This window comes from Salvelinus fontinalis, chromosome 9 (genome assembly GCF_029448725.1).
Source record: "Salvelinus fontinalis isolate EN_2023a chromosome 9, ASM2944872v1, whole genome shotgun sequence".
NCBI classification, from domain to species: Eukaryota; Metazoa; Chordata; class Actinopteri; order Salmoniformes; family Salmonidae; genus Salvelinus; species Salvelinus fontinalis.
Window position 1 is genome coordinate 60,301,376 of NC_074673.1, and position 16,932 is coordinate 60,318,307.

Here is a 16,932-nt window from a genome sequence, read left to right on the forward strand (position 1 = left end):
TACAGTAGCAAATACAATGAAAGAATACCATGATATTGTTTGAGGAGAGTGCACAATTTTCTTGGAAACAGTTATTGGTACCATTTGAATGGAAACACTTTGAAGTTTGTGGAAATGTGAAAGGAATGTAGTATAATATAACACATTAGATCTGGTAAAAGATAATACAAAGAAAAAAACAACAGCTTTTTGTATTATCATCTTTGAAATGCAAAAGAAAGGGCATAATATATTATTCCAGCCCAGGTGCAATTTAGATTTTGGCCTCTAGATGGCAGAAATGTATGTGCAACCTTTTAGACTGAAGCAATGAACCATTGTATTTCTGTTCAAAATGTTGTATCAAGACTGCCCAAATGTGCCTGATTTGTTTATTAATAACGTTTTCTCAATAGGGGGTGCTGTTGGCACTTTGTAATAATTACGTTCCCAAATTAAGCTGCCTCGTACTCAATTCTTGCTCGTACAATATGCATATTATTATATTGGATAGAAAACACTCTCTAGTTTCTAAAACCGTTTGAATTATATCTGTGAGTGAAACAGAACTGGACTTTTCCTATGTGGATGTGAGAATGCAGAATTCTGCAAGCTGCTCTGAGATCTGTTTATAAATCTGCCTGTCTTCTATTGGTTGAGATGCACTGCATACGCCTTCCCCTGGATGTTAGCGAATAGGGAGACTTGAAATGGAGTCTCTACGTAGATCTGAAAGGTTATAAATAGCTTGGCAAGGAAGTGTCTGGTCTTTTCCCTCTTCGCTCTGACGCACGGTGGACCTTGGCATATCGTACTAGAACCTTCGGTTATAGCTCTTAGAAATTTCCGGCTGTGTTTTTATTCGATATAGGCTTTAAAGACATCATAATGTTTTTATTTTAAATCGAATTATATCAGTTTGTCAGTATATTGCGATTTTCGGGTATTTATTTTCATGGCGTTCTAGGAAGTTGGGTATCTCTGGCTCAAATGCTAATGTTTACTGCTAATTGCAACGTTGAAGAGGACGTTCTACTACCTAGCAACGATTCTTTTGGACAAAGGACACCTTTCCCAAGATTCTGATGAGAGTTCATCAAAAAGTAAGAACTATTTATGCTGATAATTCGTTGTTCTGTTGAAAAATGTCAAATGCATAAGCCGCCATTAATTTCAGTGCAGCCTCGCTTTAACGCACGCTGTATGTTGTAGTAACGTTAATTTTAAAAATGTAACACAGCGATTGCAATAAGAACTAATTTGTCTTTCATTTGCTGTCCAACCTGTATTTTTTAGTCAAGTTTAGGATTAGTTACTGATTAGAATAGGTGCCTCTCCAAAAATTTCTCCCAACATTTTCTGGGCAGCTTGGCAACTTTTCTCATTGTATAACCACGATTTGTGCCGCTAAATATGCACATTTTCGAACAAACTATATATGCATTGTGTAATATGATGTTATAGGACTGTCATCTGAAGAATTCTGAGAAGGTTAGTGAAAAAATTCATATATTTTGGTGGTTTATACGTTATCGCTATTTTTGGCTTGAATCAATGCTGTTGTGATGTTTGCTATTGTGGTAAGCTAATATAACGCTATATTGTGTTTTCGCTGTAAAACACTTAGAAAATCTGAAATATTGGCTGGATTCACAAGATGTTTGTCTTTCATTTGCTGTACGCTGTGTATTTTTAAGAAATGTTTTATGATGAGTAATTAGGTAATACACGATGGTCTCTGTAGTTATTCCAGTTGCTTTGGTGAGAGTTGTGATGGTGGCTGCAATGGTAAACTATGATTTATACCTGAAATATGCACATTTTTCTAACAAAACATATGCTATACAATAAATATGTTATCAGACTGTCATCTGATGTAGTTGTTTCTTGGTTAGTGGCAATTTATATCTTTATTTGGTCGAATTTGTGATAGCTACTGATGCAGTAAGAAAATGGTGGAGTAAAAAAAGTGGTGTCTTTTGCTAACGTGGTTAGCTAATAGATTTACATATTGTGTATTCCCTGTAAAACATTTTAAAAATCAGAAATGATGGCTGGATTCACAAGATGTGTATCTTTCATCTGGTGTCTTGGACTTGTGATTTAATGATATTTAGATGCTACTATTTACTTGTGACGCTATGCTAGGCTATGCTAGTCAGCTTTTTTACTGATGGGGGTGCTCCCGGACCCGGGATTGGGAGGAAGTAGAAGTTAATAACTTTTCATGTTCAAAACTGTGCACTCTCCTCAAACAATGGTATGGTATTCTTTCACTCTAATAGCTACTGTAATTTGGACAGTGCAGTTAGATAAACAATACTTTAACCTCTCTGCGCTACGGATCATTTTCCTAAACAACCGCTGAATTGCAGGGCGCAAAATATTACAAAAAATATTTAGAATCATGCAATCACAAGTGAAATATACCAAAACACAGCTTACTTTGTTGTTAATCCACCTATCGTGTCAGATTTTAAAAATATGCTTTACAGCGAAAGCAATCCAAGCTTTTGTGAGTGTATCAATCAATGCTAGAACAGCTAGCCCCAAATTAGCATGGTCACGAAAGTCAGAAAAGCAATAAAATGAATCGCTTACCTTTGATAGTCTTCGGCTGTTTGCACTCACGAGACTCCCAGTGTAACGGTTCTCCTCTTCCTCTTCATCCGAAGAGGAGGAGCATGGATTGAACCAAGACGCAGCGTGATACTTAGCCATAATGTTTAATAAACAAAACAGAAAACACGAACGAACATTTGAAGTTACAAAACAAATAAACGATGTAGACAGACCTGAACGACGAACTCACATGAAACACGAAGAACGCATGAACACGAAAACTGCCTACATAACACGAACGAACAAACAAAACCGAAACAGTCCAATGTGGCGCAACGACATACACAGACACAGGAGACAACCACCCACAACAAACAATGTGAAACAACTTACCTTAATATGACTCTCAATTAGAGGAAACGCCAAACCCCTGCCTCTAATTGAGAGCCATACCAGGCAACCCTTAAACAAACATAGAAACAGAAAACATAGACCGACCACCCAAACTCACGTCCTGACCAACTAACACATACAAAACTAACAGAAAACAGGTCAGGAACGTGACATAACCCCCCCCCTCAAGGTGCGTACTCCGAACGCACCACCAAAAGTCTAGGGGAGGGTCTGGGTGGGCGTCTGACCACGGTGATGGCTCAGGCTCTGGGCGAGGTCGCCACCCCACCATAGTCAATCCCAGCTTACGCCCCCTTAAAATGACCACCCTCCTATTACACCTGCTTAACTTAATAGGTAACTTCAAAATAAGGGGCAGCACCAGGATAAGGTAGCTCACTACAGAGAGATAGCTCAAGACAGAGAGGTAAGTCAAGATAGAGAGGTAGCTCAGGATAGAGAGGTAGCTCCGGACTGAATGGCAGCTCCGGACAGAGAGACAGTTTTGGACTGAGGGGCAGTTCTGGATACATGGCAGCTCTGCACGCTCATGACTAGCTGACGGCTCTGGACACTCATGGCTGGCTGACGGCTCTGGACGCTCATGGCTGGCTGACGGCTCTGGACGCTCATGGCTGGCTGACGGCTCTGGACGCTCATGGCTGGCTGACGGCTCTGGACGCTCATGGCTGGCTGACGGCTCTGGCAGATCCTGTCTGGTTGGCGGCTCTGGCAGATCCTGTCTGGTTGGCGGCTCTGGCAGATCCTGTCTGGTTGGCGGCTCTGGCAGATCCTGTCTGGTTGGCGGCTCTGGCAGATCCTGTCTGGTTGGCGGCTCTGGCAGATCCTGTCTGGTTGGCGGCTCTGGCAGATCCTGACTGACGAATGGCTCTAGCGGCTCCTGACTGACTAACGGCTCTGACGGCTCGGGACAGACGGATGGCTCAGACGGCACTGGGCAGACGGATGGCTCAGACGGCACTGGGCAGACGGATGGCTCAGACGGCACTGGGCAGACGGATGGCTCAGACGGCACTGGGGAGACGGATGGCTCAGATGGCGCTGGTGAGACGGATGGCTCTGGCCGGATGAGACGCACTGTAGATCTGGTGCGTGGTGCCGGAACTGGAGGCACCGGGCTAAGGACACGCACCTTCAGGCTACTGCGGGGAACAACAACAAGGCACACTGGACTCTCAATGCGCACTATAGGCCTGGTGCGTGGTACCGGAACTGGAGGTACCGGGCTGAGGGCACGCACATCAGGGCAAGTGCGGGGAGCAAGGACTGGGCACACTGGACTCTCAAAGCTTACTATTTGCCTGGTGCGTGGTACCGGCACTGGTGGCACCGGCCTGAGGGCACGCACATCAGGACGAGTACGGGGAGAACGAGGGAACAGTGTGTACAGGGCTCCGGAGACGCACAGGTGACTTAGTGCGTGGTGCCGGAACTGGAGGCTGGAGACACGCACCATAGGGAGAGTGCGTGGAGGAGGAACAGGGCTCTGAAAACGCACTGGAAGCCTGGTGCGTGGTGTAGGCACTGGTGGTACTGGGCTGGGGCGGGGAGGTAGCGCCGGAAATACCGGACCGTGCACGCGTACTGGCTCCCTTGAGCACTGAGCCTGCCCAACCTTACCTGGTTGAATGCTCCCCGTCGCCTGACCAGTGCGGGGAGGTGGAATAACCCGCACCGGGCTATGTAGGAAAACCGGGGACACCATGTGTAAGGCTGGTGCCATGTAAGCCGGCCCAAGGAGACGTACTGGTGGCCAGATATGTAGAGCCGGCTTCATGGCACTTAGCTCAATGCTCAACCTAGCCTTACCAGTGCGGGGAGGTGGAATAACCCGCACCGGGCTATGCACACGTACATGAGACACCGTGCGCTCTACTGCGTAACACGGCGTCTTCCCGTACTCCCGCTCTCCACGGTTAGCCTGGGAAGTGGGCGCAGGTCTCCTACCTGCCCTTGGCCCACTACCTCTTAGCCCCCCCCCCCAAATAATTTTTTGGGGTTTCTAATCGGGCTTCCTTGCTAGCCGCGTACCTTCATATCTCCCGTTTTGAGCTTGATTCTCCGGCTTCCAGCCACGTCTCAATGCTGCCTCCTCATACCACCGATCCTGGGCTCTCGCTGCTTTCATCTCCTCACGAGCGCGGCGATATTCCCCAATGTGAGCCCAGTGTCCTTTTCCCTCCAATACTTCATCCCATGTCCAGGATTCCTGTTTAGTGGACCACAGTTCGTGGTCCCGCTGCTTGGTTCTGGAATGGTGGGTGGTTCTGTAACGGTTCTCCTCTTCCTCTTCATCCGAAGAGGAGGAGCATGGATTGAACCAAGACGCAGCGTGATACTTAGACATAATGTTTAATAAACAAAACAGAAAACACGAATGAACATTTGAAGTTATAAAACAAATAAACGACCTGAACGACGAACTCACATGAAACACGAAGAACGCATGAACACGAAAACTGCCTACATAAAACGAACAAACAAACAAAACCGAAACAGTCCCATGTGGCGCAACGACATACACAGACACAGGAGACAACCACCCACAACAAACAATGTGAAACAACCTACCTTAATATGACTCTCAATTAGAGGAAACGCCAAACACCTGCCTCTAATTGAGAGCCATACCAGGCAACCCTTAAACAAACATAGAAACAGAAAACATAGACTGCCCACCCAAACTCACGTCCTGACCAACTAACACATACAAAACTAACAGAAAACAGGTCAGGAAAGTGACACCCAGTTACACAATAAATGTTATTTTTGTTCGATAAATATTACTTTTATAACCCGAAAAACTCCATTTGGGTTGTGCGTTATGTTCAGAAAACTACAGCCTCGTTCTGTTCGACGAAAATTCCAAAAAGTGTCCGTAATGTTCGTAGAAACATGTTAAATGTTTTTTATAATCAATCCTCAGGTTGTTTTTAACAGACATAATTGATATTATTTAAACCGGACCGTAACCTATTCAATTAAAGAGAGAAAGAAAATGGAGAGCTACCCCTCTTGCGCGCAGGAACTAATCAAAGGACACCTGACTAGTTTTGAAAAATCTTGCACATTTTTCTAAATAAAAGCCTGAAACTATGTCTAACGCCTGGTCACAGCCTGAGGAAGCCATTGGAAAAGAAATCTGGTTGATACCCCTTTAAATGGAAGAAATACGAGCCAGGAAACCCAGATTACATTTTTTTTAATCACTTCTGGGTTAGATTTTCTCAGGTTTTCGCCTGCAGAATCTGTTTTGTTATACTCACAGACAATAATTTGACAGTTTTGGAAACGTTGGAGTGTTTTCTATCCTAATCTGTAAATTATATGCATATTCTATGATCTGGACCTGAGAAATAGTCCGTTTACCTTAGGAACGTTATTTAAAAAATAAAAAAAATCTGACCCCTAGCGTCAAGAAGTTAAGCTTTCTGCCAATATCAGATATGTCTATGTCCTGGGAAATGTTCTTGTTGCTTACAACCTCATGTCAATCGCATTAGCCTACATTAGCACAACCGTCCCGCAGGGGACACACCAATCCTGAAGAAGATTTATAATGTTAGGAAATTGAAGAAATAAATATAGTAGGCCTAGTCAATAGAAAGTTGATGGGATCCTCCTCTTTTTAATAGAGACCATCACTCTGTTTTCTCTTGCAATTGCATAGCCTATAGAAATGTTGCGCAACATGAGCTCATGGGCTCTCATGTTGTGTTTGATAAGATTTTCGATTACATTTGCAATGATGTCAGAGTGATTAGAGGGACAATAGAGTGCTGAGTACCAGGCAGTTAGCAAGTTTGGTAGGCTACTAATGACCATCAGGATGCATTAGAGCATGGAGAAGCCTAATTACCGTGACTAAACGGTCACTTGGAATTTGACTGCCTTCCATGACTCGTGACCGCTGGTGTGGTGGTAATACGGTCACCGCAACAGCCCTAACCAGGACTCATCCATCAACAGTGTCTTCAGAAAGTATTCACTCCGCCTTTACTTTTTCCACATTTTGTTGTGGTACAGCCTGAATTAAAAAATGATTAAATTGAGATTTTGTATGACTGATCTGTTTACACACAATACCCCATAATGTCAAAGTGGAATTTTGTTTGTAGAACATTTTAGAAAGAACCTGCAAGTAAACATTTCGTTGGACAATGCATGCCATTTGTATACCGTACATACGACTAGTACAACTTGATTATCTGGCCTATTTGACCTGTGGCATTGCTGTGAGGGAAGTGTCCATTTGTATGTGTGGGTGGGTGGTTGTGTGTGTCGGTGCTCTCTGCTTCCACGGATATTTGAAAGATCCATTGGATTTACCAATACTTTCGTCATGGACAAGATGCAAAGTATAGCTACAGCTTTCGAATACCAGTGTTGTCCTGAATACAGCTGCTGGTATCGACACAGCTCTGTCTTCTGTAGCTAAAGCCGTCTGGACTGGTTGAAGCCGAGTGGGAAGAATTATTTTGAAAGTGATTGTCTGCCGTGAATCATCATAATCCATACACAGGTAAGAGTGTACAAAGTTAAAATGCCAACATAGCTACATCTGCAAACATTATTGTCTCAACTCTATCGAAAGGTTGTTTTCATTGCTAGTTATTGTTAGCTATATACCTAAATAGCTAGCTAGCTAGACAGTTGCATATAGGTAACGTTATGGCTTGCTTCGTCCGACAACAAGCCATCTATTACAGATGGATTATTGGGTTATAGATTTCGAGGTCATTTTCTTGCATTTCCAACGATCTGGCTAGCTAGATGAATAACATTTACATCTAGCCAGCAGGTAATTATGAAGCTAAATGTTTGCTAAATCTTGCTAGTTACCTTGTAGTGTCTGCTTTGCCATTGTTGGCTGGAAACAGGTTACGTGTGTACAGGTCATTTTAGTACAGCTGTAGCAGTCAACAGGCAATAACAAGCTATAGGACAATAATTACTTCATGTTTGAACCTATTTTTCTAGAATCTATCTTTCAGCATTAACCTGCCAACAGTACAAGGAGATAATCGAGAGTGAACAAGCAACACTTCAGGTATTTTCTTTGTACTTTGAGCTTTTTGCTTGAACTTGGGATCAATTAATGTTATTGCTGGTATGCAAGGTTTTACTGTATTGTCTATTATTGTCTGCTTTCCTTCTTTACAGCTTCAATTGTCTGGAGCCTGGTGTTGTTGTGGCCAATGAGCTTTCACTCAGATGGATCCAGGTTTCAGCTGCTGTGCAATGTTGACGTCCTTCCTCCCAGAGATGCGAAAGCATCCCCCGGACTGTACACAACCCGGCAAACATATATTTTTGAGAAGATCAGGACTTTTTAAATAGAAAGGCCATGGATATTACATGGTAGGACAGAAATACAGTATGCACTCAGGATAGATTACTTTGTTCAAATCATAACATGACCTGAACCAACGATACTCAAAGGACATTATGAAATAGGCCTAGGTCTAAATAGTGTTTTTACTTTACGCGTTTGTATGTTATGTTTTTCCTAAGGCTACTACCTTTAGCAATATAAGTTAATAAAGTATTTTATTGTTGAAATATTTTCTTCGTTTTTTTTAGCACTTCCTCATGCTTTAGGACGTGGCCACTGTCATGTGTTCCCATGTGAATTCTTTGAGATATGAGTATGTCTACAATGCTAAATGGGCATAAGCAAAAAGCAGCACTGTAGCTGTTCAATCTGAATGTTTATCTTTATTATATAACAATAGGCCATTTAAAACTGTTAATGGTTTGCCTACAGGTTTTAAGTTAGTGAGATAATGTTCAGAGAATCCATTTTGGTAATTTGGTGAAAGTATTCCTTTTCTAAATATATGTTTTCCAGAAATGTGTAATAAATCAATTGTGAAAATCACAGCAAAATGTTTGAATGCCCTTTTGTCCTAAATGGGATTATGAATGTATCAACTTTTCAAGCAGCATTACTTCCCCATGTTCCCTCCAACTACAAATTTGAATCTCTGAATCTGTACTTTTATCGAATGTAAAAAACACCATTTCAAATTTTGGAACTTAATACTGAAAAGAGATGGTGGGTCACATATTTGGTTAATTGATCGCTGGCTCGACAAGTGGAAGAGGTAGCTAATTTATTTGTTTAATTATCTATCACTGATCAGAGACATTTAGCATGCAATAATGTAGCCTGAATCAAGTATATTATATATCTATTGATAGAGCCTAGGCTATTTTCCTATCATCCCAATGAAACAAAAAATCCTGTCTCACACGAAAATTCCTAACTTTATTCTGTAATCCGTAGGTTGCATTATCAAAGCACATCTCAACTATGCATGTCAAAATATTGCTTTAAAACATTTTTTTTTAAACAAAGTTGGTGCACGTTAAGATACCTTGATATTTAAACAATTTCCTCTCTTCATCTCCTCGTTATTTTTTTAAATATATTTTTTATTCATGAGATGATCTGCCATCTGTATAGTTATCAACGTGATTATGACAAATAGGATATATTTTGTCGTTCATTGGATGTTATATAGCAAGCTTAGCAACTTTGCTCATTTGACTATAGTTTGACTGCCGTTACAAAGTTTGTATGATTCAACAATGCTATAGCTGTAACGACCTGGGTGTCGGGGGGTGCGAAGTCAGACGCAGGAACAGCAGAGCTTCAATATGTTGAGTCTTTAATACCCAACTAACAAATGAAATGTCCAACACGGACGTACTGGGTGTCATACACAACGGTCCAACACACGAGAAACAAACCCAGTCCACAATAACAATATCCACTCCCGAAATCCAAAAGCTACAATGAAACAATCCCGCACAACGAAGCGTACTGGCTGGCTGACTAATAAAGACACACTAATTAACAACTAACTGAACACAGGTGATACAAATAAACACATAAGGAGGGGGAGGAAAAAGAGTCAGTGGCAGCTAGTAGGCCGGTGACGACGACCGCCGAGCGCCACCCGAACGGGAAGGAGAGCCTGCCTCGGTTGAAGTCGTGACAATAGCTTACTCATGGTGTGCTCTGTGCATCCTGAGTGCGTTCTGTGTTGAGATAGCCTACTGCTGAAATGCGCTGAAATAATAAATGGCCTGTTTCGCAATTCTCAACACTGTTCCTGGCAATCAAAACTACTCTGTCATTACCAAATATCAGTTTCACTTGATTGGGCAGTAATCATATTATTTCGGTTGAACACCGGCATAGTGACCATACTTTGGTTTTAAATGCTTTAAATGTGCACTTCCAGTTTTTGCGGTATTTCCGGGACTCTCAGGTTAAATATGAATTATTCCCAATATTGAAACTTGATAGATGTTTGGGAAAATATTCATCCCTGCTTATGTATCCCTATTATGCATTAGTCATATACACTAAGTGTACAAAACATTAAGAACACCGGCTCTTTCCATGACATAGACAGATAAGGTGAATACAGGGGAAAGCACTGATCTTATTATTGATGTCAGTTGTTTAATCCACTCCATCAGTGTAGCTGGAGATGATTGAGACATCAATTGTGTATGTGTGCCATTCAGAGGGTGAATAAGCAAGTGCTTTTTAACGGGGTATGGTAGTATGTGCCAGACGCACCGGTTTGTGTCAAGTACTGCAATGCTGATGTGTTTTTCTGCATTTTTTGGTGGGGGGCTCCCGAGTGACACAGCGGTCTAAGGCACTGCATCTCAGTGATAGAGGCATCACTACAGACCCTGGTTTGATTCCAGGCTGTATCACAACTAGCCGTGATTGGTAGTCCCACAGGGTGGCACACAATTTGCCCAGCGTTGTCTGGGTTTGGCCAGGGTAGGCCGTCATCATAAATAATAATTTGTTCTTAACTGACTTGCCAAGTTAAATTCATGCTCCACAGTTTCCCGTAGGTATCAACAATGGCCCACAATCCAAAGGACATCCAGCCAACTTGACAACTGTGGGAAGCATTGGCTTCAACATGGGCCAGCATCCCAATGGAACACTTTGACACCATGTAAAGTCCATTCCCTGAATTGAGATTGTTCTGAGAACACTCAGTGTATGGTTGTGATGTCACCCTGATTCTGACTTGATTTTGACTGGAGAGGAGCCATAAGCTCAACATGGATCTCTTTTACATTATGGAAATGAAAGGAGTGTGTGTGTGTGTGTGTTTGTGTTCGTCCTCTCCTTCTACCGATGAAAGACGTTACAATAGCAGTACCTTCGTAGTGTGATTGATGGGTGCCTGTACACTCTGACCCTGCTGCACACACACACACACACACACACACACACATTTTACCCCTGGGATTGTATGACATCCTCTCTGTCCAATCCCATCCAACCTCCCCGGCCTTGTTTTTTAAGGAACAAAGTAGGAAATGTTTTTTAAAAAATTAGCAAAAAAATACTACTAAATTAAATTCTTATTTAACGTCCTCCCTGATTCAGACCCTCTTCTTCCGTTTGATGACTACTGAACAAGATCTCTGCTTCCTCCCCTTTCAGGTGATGTCATAGTCTACATCAATGACATCTGTTGCCTGGGCACAACGCACGCCGACGTGGTCAAACTCTTCCAGTCTGTGCCCATCGGCCAGAGCGTCACCCTGGTCCTCTGCCGGGGATACCCCCTACCATTTGACCCCGAGGACTCTATTGGGGCGTCCACCGGCGCCTCCCTGACCACCATGGGCCTGGAGCACCGACCCCTGGTGGTGAATGGGCGCAGTAGCTACGACCCTTACCTGGAGTACCTCTCCCTGAGCTCCCAGCTCCCTCCCCAGGCTCTAACACAGCCCGGGGCACCCCACCTTGATGGGTCCTCGCTACCTCCCACTAACGCCAGGTCTGCACAGGCCATGACACCGCACGACGATAACATCTCCATGGCATCGTCGGGGGCGACAGGGATTGCCGGGGGCGTGATCCAGGGGGCAGAACTGCTGACCGTAACCATTGTGAAGGGGGCGGAGGGGTTCGGATTCACCATCGCCGACAGCTCCACTGGGCAGTGTGTCAAACAGGTGGGGTGTTCCTCTCGTGCTACTCTCGTGTGGTGTTACTTTTGTGACGTGTTACTCTCAGTATGTTGTAAATGTAGCCTTGTGTATTCTATTGATCTCTCTGTCCGCCTGTCTGTCCTTTCATCAGTCTGTCTGTCTGTCATCACTCCTACTTTTCCATCCTCATACCTGACTATGTTCTGTGTTGTACAGGTGTTGGAGCCGGGTGTGCAGGGCGGAGTGGGTCTGAGTGAAGGAGACCTAATCCTGGAGGTGAACCAGCAGGGTGTTGTGGGGGCAGGACATGGACGTGTGGTGGAGCTGCTAAAAGAGTGTTCTGTCGGAGCCGAGGCCACGCTACTCATACAGAGAGGAGGAGGGGCCAGTAAGTTTCTGTGTCTCTTAAATAGCCTTTCTCTGACTGTCTATATTACCCTTTTCACCAGGGGCGCAACTTTGGTTTTAGAAGTGGAGGGGACATATATTTACATACAGTACCAGTCAAAAATTTGGACACACCTACTCATTCCAGGGTTTTTCTTAATATTTACTATTTTCTACATTGTTGAATAATAGTAAAGATATCAAAACTATGAAATAACACATATGGATTCATGTAGTAACCAAAAAAGTGTTACGTTTAAGTTTACATTCAAACGGCTCTCCTGTGAAATAGTGACCTGCGACGTACGCCTAGCTTCCTGAAACAGTTCACATTTGTGGAATTTCTTTCCTTCTTAATGCGTTTGAGGCAATCAGTCCATATTATGGCAAGAACAGCTCAAATAAGCAAAGATAAACGACAGTCCATCATCACTTTAAGACATGAAGGTCAGTCAATCTGGAAAATTTCAAGAACTTTTAAAGTTTCTTCAAGTGCAGTCGTAAAAACCATCAAGCGCAATGATGTAACTGGCTCTCTTGAGGACTGCCACAGGAAATGAAGACCCAGAGTTACCTCTGCATCAGAGGATAAGTTCATTAGAGTTACCAGCCTCATAAATTGCAGCGCAAATAAATGTTTCACAGAATTCAAGTGACAGACACATCTCAACATCAACTGTTCAGAGGAGAATCAGACGTTCATGGTCGAATTGCTGCAAAGAAACCACTACTAAAGGACACCAATAAGAAGAAGAGACTTGCTTGGGCCAAGAAACACGAGCAATGGACATTAGACAGGTTAAATCTGTCCTTTGCTCTGATGAGTCCAAGCACAGAAGAGGATGTGTGATGATGTGGTGGGTGCTTTGCTGGTGACTGTCAGTGATTTATTTAGAATTCAAGGCAAACTTAACCAGCATGGCTACCACAGCATTCTGCAGCACTACTCCATTTAATGTGGTTTGCGCTTAGAGGGACTATCATTTGTTTTTCAACAGGACAACGACCCAACACGCCTCCAAGCTGTGTAAGGGCTATTTGACCAAGAAGGAGAGTGATGGAGTGCTGCATCAGATGACCTGGCCTCCACAATCACCCAACCTCAACCCAATTGAAATGGTTTGGGATGAGTTGGACCCCAGAGTGAAGGAAAAGCAGCCAACAAGTGCTCAGCATATGCGGGAAGTCTTTCGAGACTGTTGGAAAAGCATTCCAGGTGAAGCTGGTCGAGAGAATGCCAAGAGTGTGCAAAGCTGTCATCAACGCAAAGGGTGGCCAGTTTGAAGAATCTTTTTTTTTTAAATATATTTTGTTTAACACTTCTTTGGTTGCTACATGATTCCATATGTGTTATTTCACAGTTTTGATGTGTTCACTATTATTCTACAATGTAAGAAATAGTAAAAAATTAAGAAAAGCCCTTGAATGAGTAGATGTGTCCAAACTTTAAACTGGTACTGTGTGTGTGTATATATATATACACACACACAGTACCAGTTTAAAGTTTGGACACATATATATATATGTATATATATATATACATATATATATATATATATATATATATATATATATATATACATATATATGTATATATATATATATATACATATATATATATATATATATATATATATATACATATATATGTATATATATATATATATACATATATATATATATATATATATATATATATATATATATATATATACATATATATACATATACATATACATATATATATATATATATATATATATATATATATATATACATATATATACATATACATATACATATATATATATATATATATATATATATACATATATATACATATACATATACATACATAGACATATACATATACATATATACAGTTGTTGTCTAAGGTTTACATACACTTATGTTGGAGTCATTAAAACTTGTTTAAATGACTCCAACCTAAGTGTATGTAAACTTCCGACTTCAACTGTATATATATATTTTTATCCAGTCAGATATTCACTTCAAAAAGCCTACCTGACCACTCTGAGGTGTCCTCATGTTCCTAAAGCACACCGTTGCCATGGTTTGTTTCACATTCCAATGATAAAAGTGGGGGGGACAAAAATGCATTTCATAATGTGGGGTGGACATGTCCCCCACCGTCCCCAGTGAAAGTTGTGCCCATGCTTTTCACACTACTGAGCTCAGCAGACTGGCTTGTTACGCATCCACCATAGTTTGTGGACCCGTGATGGAAAGGACAATGTGAGAAGAATGTGAAAATAGTATCTATCTTTTTCTCTCTCTATCTTTTTGTTTTCACTAAGTTAGACATATGTTCAAAGGCAAACAGTGGCTATAGGACCAGGCCTGCCTTCAGAGGGACCAAACATTTTCCAATATGTTTTATCAAACTCAAAAATAAAGAAATAACAGAAAACATAGCATCACTTAATGCGCCAGACACTATATCTTCTGTACTCGCACCATTCTACTTCTAGTGAAGGAGCAGCAATGCTTTTTGATGACATTATGAATTAATCATACAAGCCTGGCCACACTTCGGGCTGCCACACAGAACTGGCACGGTCACAACATGTGACGCACAGCATAAAATACATAAAAACTGTTTACACAACCTATGGTAGCCAAACACCAATAGCGACAACAACAGTGTCACAAGGTGACTCGCTCGTGGTGCTGAAAGGACAGCGACCGTAATACCTGTGCACTCCATGGCATTGAAGGAGAACATGTTTTGGTCAAACACGTAGACAAGGTTGATAGACAGGCAACAGCAGTCACACACAGCATCAAATAATGTTAAAGAATAAGCAGCCCATTCACTCTAGTAGGCCTCATGAACTCATAACAATACAAAAAGTACAACCATTTTTCTTCCGAAAAATTCACAAACCAACTATTTTATCACGTTCATCACAATAACTGGTGATCTAAAGTTTAAAATGTAACAATGTTTCACAGATATTATTTTCAAAGAGATAGCTAACCACAAACAAGCTGCAACAAAAACCACTGCCACTCACCAGATGAGGATAATTTGTAAATAAAGTTTAAAAGAAGTTTGGAAGTTAATCTTGAAAAGGGTGATGCTAACAATTTAGCAACAACATCGACCTTGAAGTTAATAACAGCTGCTGCAGCTGCCGTCATTGTCACACTACTGCAACACAGTTGATGCTTGATCAGAAAATGTGATCAGAGGCTCTGTATGGAGGGTGTGATGCAATTGCGGAGCCTCGGGAAACAAGCAGACGCCAAATTGAGCTCAATACCGAAAGACTGATAAGGAGCAAGATAGATACCATTCTGCATACTTCTGGCCCTTCTTAAGACACTGTGTTAACCTCCAGATGAGTTTCAAAGCCATACAACACTCCTTCCGTGGCCTCCAACTGCTCTTAAATGTAAGTAAAACTAAATGCATGGTCTTCAACCGATCGCTGCCCGCACCTGCCCGTCCATCCAGCTCTGGACGGTTCTGACTTAGAATATGTGGACAACTACAAATACCTAGGTGTCTGGTTAGACTGTAAACTCTCCTTCCAGACTCACATTAAGCGTCTCCAATCCAAAATTAAATCTAGAATCGGCTTCCTATTTCCCAACAAAGCATCCTTCACTCATGCTGCCAAACTTACCCTTGTAAAACTGACCATCCTACCGATCCTCGACTTCGGTGATGTCATTTACAAAATAGCCTCCAATACTCTACTCAACAAATTGGATGCAGTCTATCACAGTGCCATCCGTTTTGTCACCAAAGCCCCATATACTACCCACCATTGCGACCTGTACGCTCTCGTTGGCTGGCCCTCGCTTCATACTTGTCGCCAAACCCACTGGCTCCAGGTCATCTACAAGTCTCTGCTAGGTAAAGCCCCGCCTTATCTCAGCTCACCGGTCACCATAGCAGCACACACCCGTCGCAAGCGCTCCAGCAGGTATATATCACTAGTCACCCCCAAAGTCAACTCCCCCACTGGCCGCCTTTCCTTCCAGTTCTCTGCTGCCAATGACTGGAACGAACTGCAAAAATCACTGAAGCTGGAGACTCATATCTCCCTCACTAGCTTTAAGCACTAGCTGTCAGAGCAGGTCACAGATCTCTGCACCTGTACATAGCCCGTCTGTAAATAGCCCATCCAACTACCTCATCCCAGTACTGTATTTATTTATTTATCTTGCTCTTTTGCACCCCAGTATCTCCACTTGCACATTCATCTTCTGCACATCATTCACTACAGTGTTTAATTGGTATATTGTAATTACTTCACCACCACGGCCTATTTATTGCCTTACCTCCCTTGTCTTACCTCATTTGCACACACTGTATATATATTTTTTCTACTGTATTATTGACTGTATGTTTGTTTATCCCATGTGTAACTCTGTGTTGTTGTATGTGTCGAACTGCTTTGCTTAATTCTTGGCCAGGTCGCAGTTGTAAATGAGAACTTGTTCTCAACTAGCCTACCTGGTTAAATAAAGGTGAAATTAATAAATAAAAATACAATTTTCACATTCTTTCTCACATTGTCCTTTCCATCACAGGTCCACAACTATGGTGGATGCATAATGTAAGCTCTCCGT

The 16,932-nt window shown here is 42.2% G+C and overlaps 1 protein-coding gene across 7 annotated transcripts in view; it reads left to right on the top strand.

Annotated features, from left to right (window-relative positions):
- Positions 1–16,932, top strand: part of LOC129862896 (membrane-associated guanylate kinase, WW and PDZ domain-containing protein 2-like) — a 362,503-nt gene that overhangs the window by 242,705 nt on the left and 102,866 nt on the right. For all 7 annotated transcript variants that reach the window (XM_055934977.1, XM_055934980.1, XM_055934975.1 and 4 more), the window contains 2 exons: positions 11,447–11,964; positions 12,157–12,328. In XM_055934977.1, coding sequence (XP_055790952.1) covers positions 11,447–11,964; positions 12,157–12,328 — 690 coding nt within the window. The remainder of the gene's footprint in view (positions 1–11,446; positions 11,965–12,156; positions 12,329–16,932) is intronic.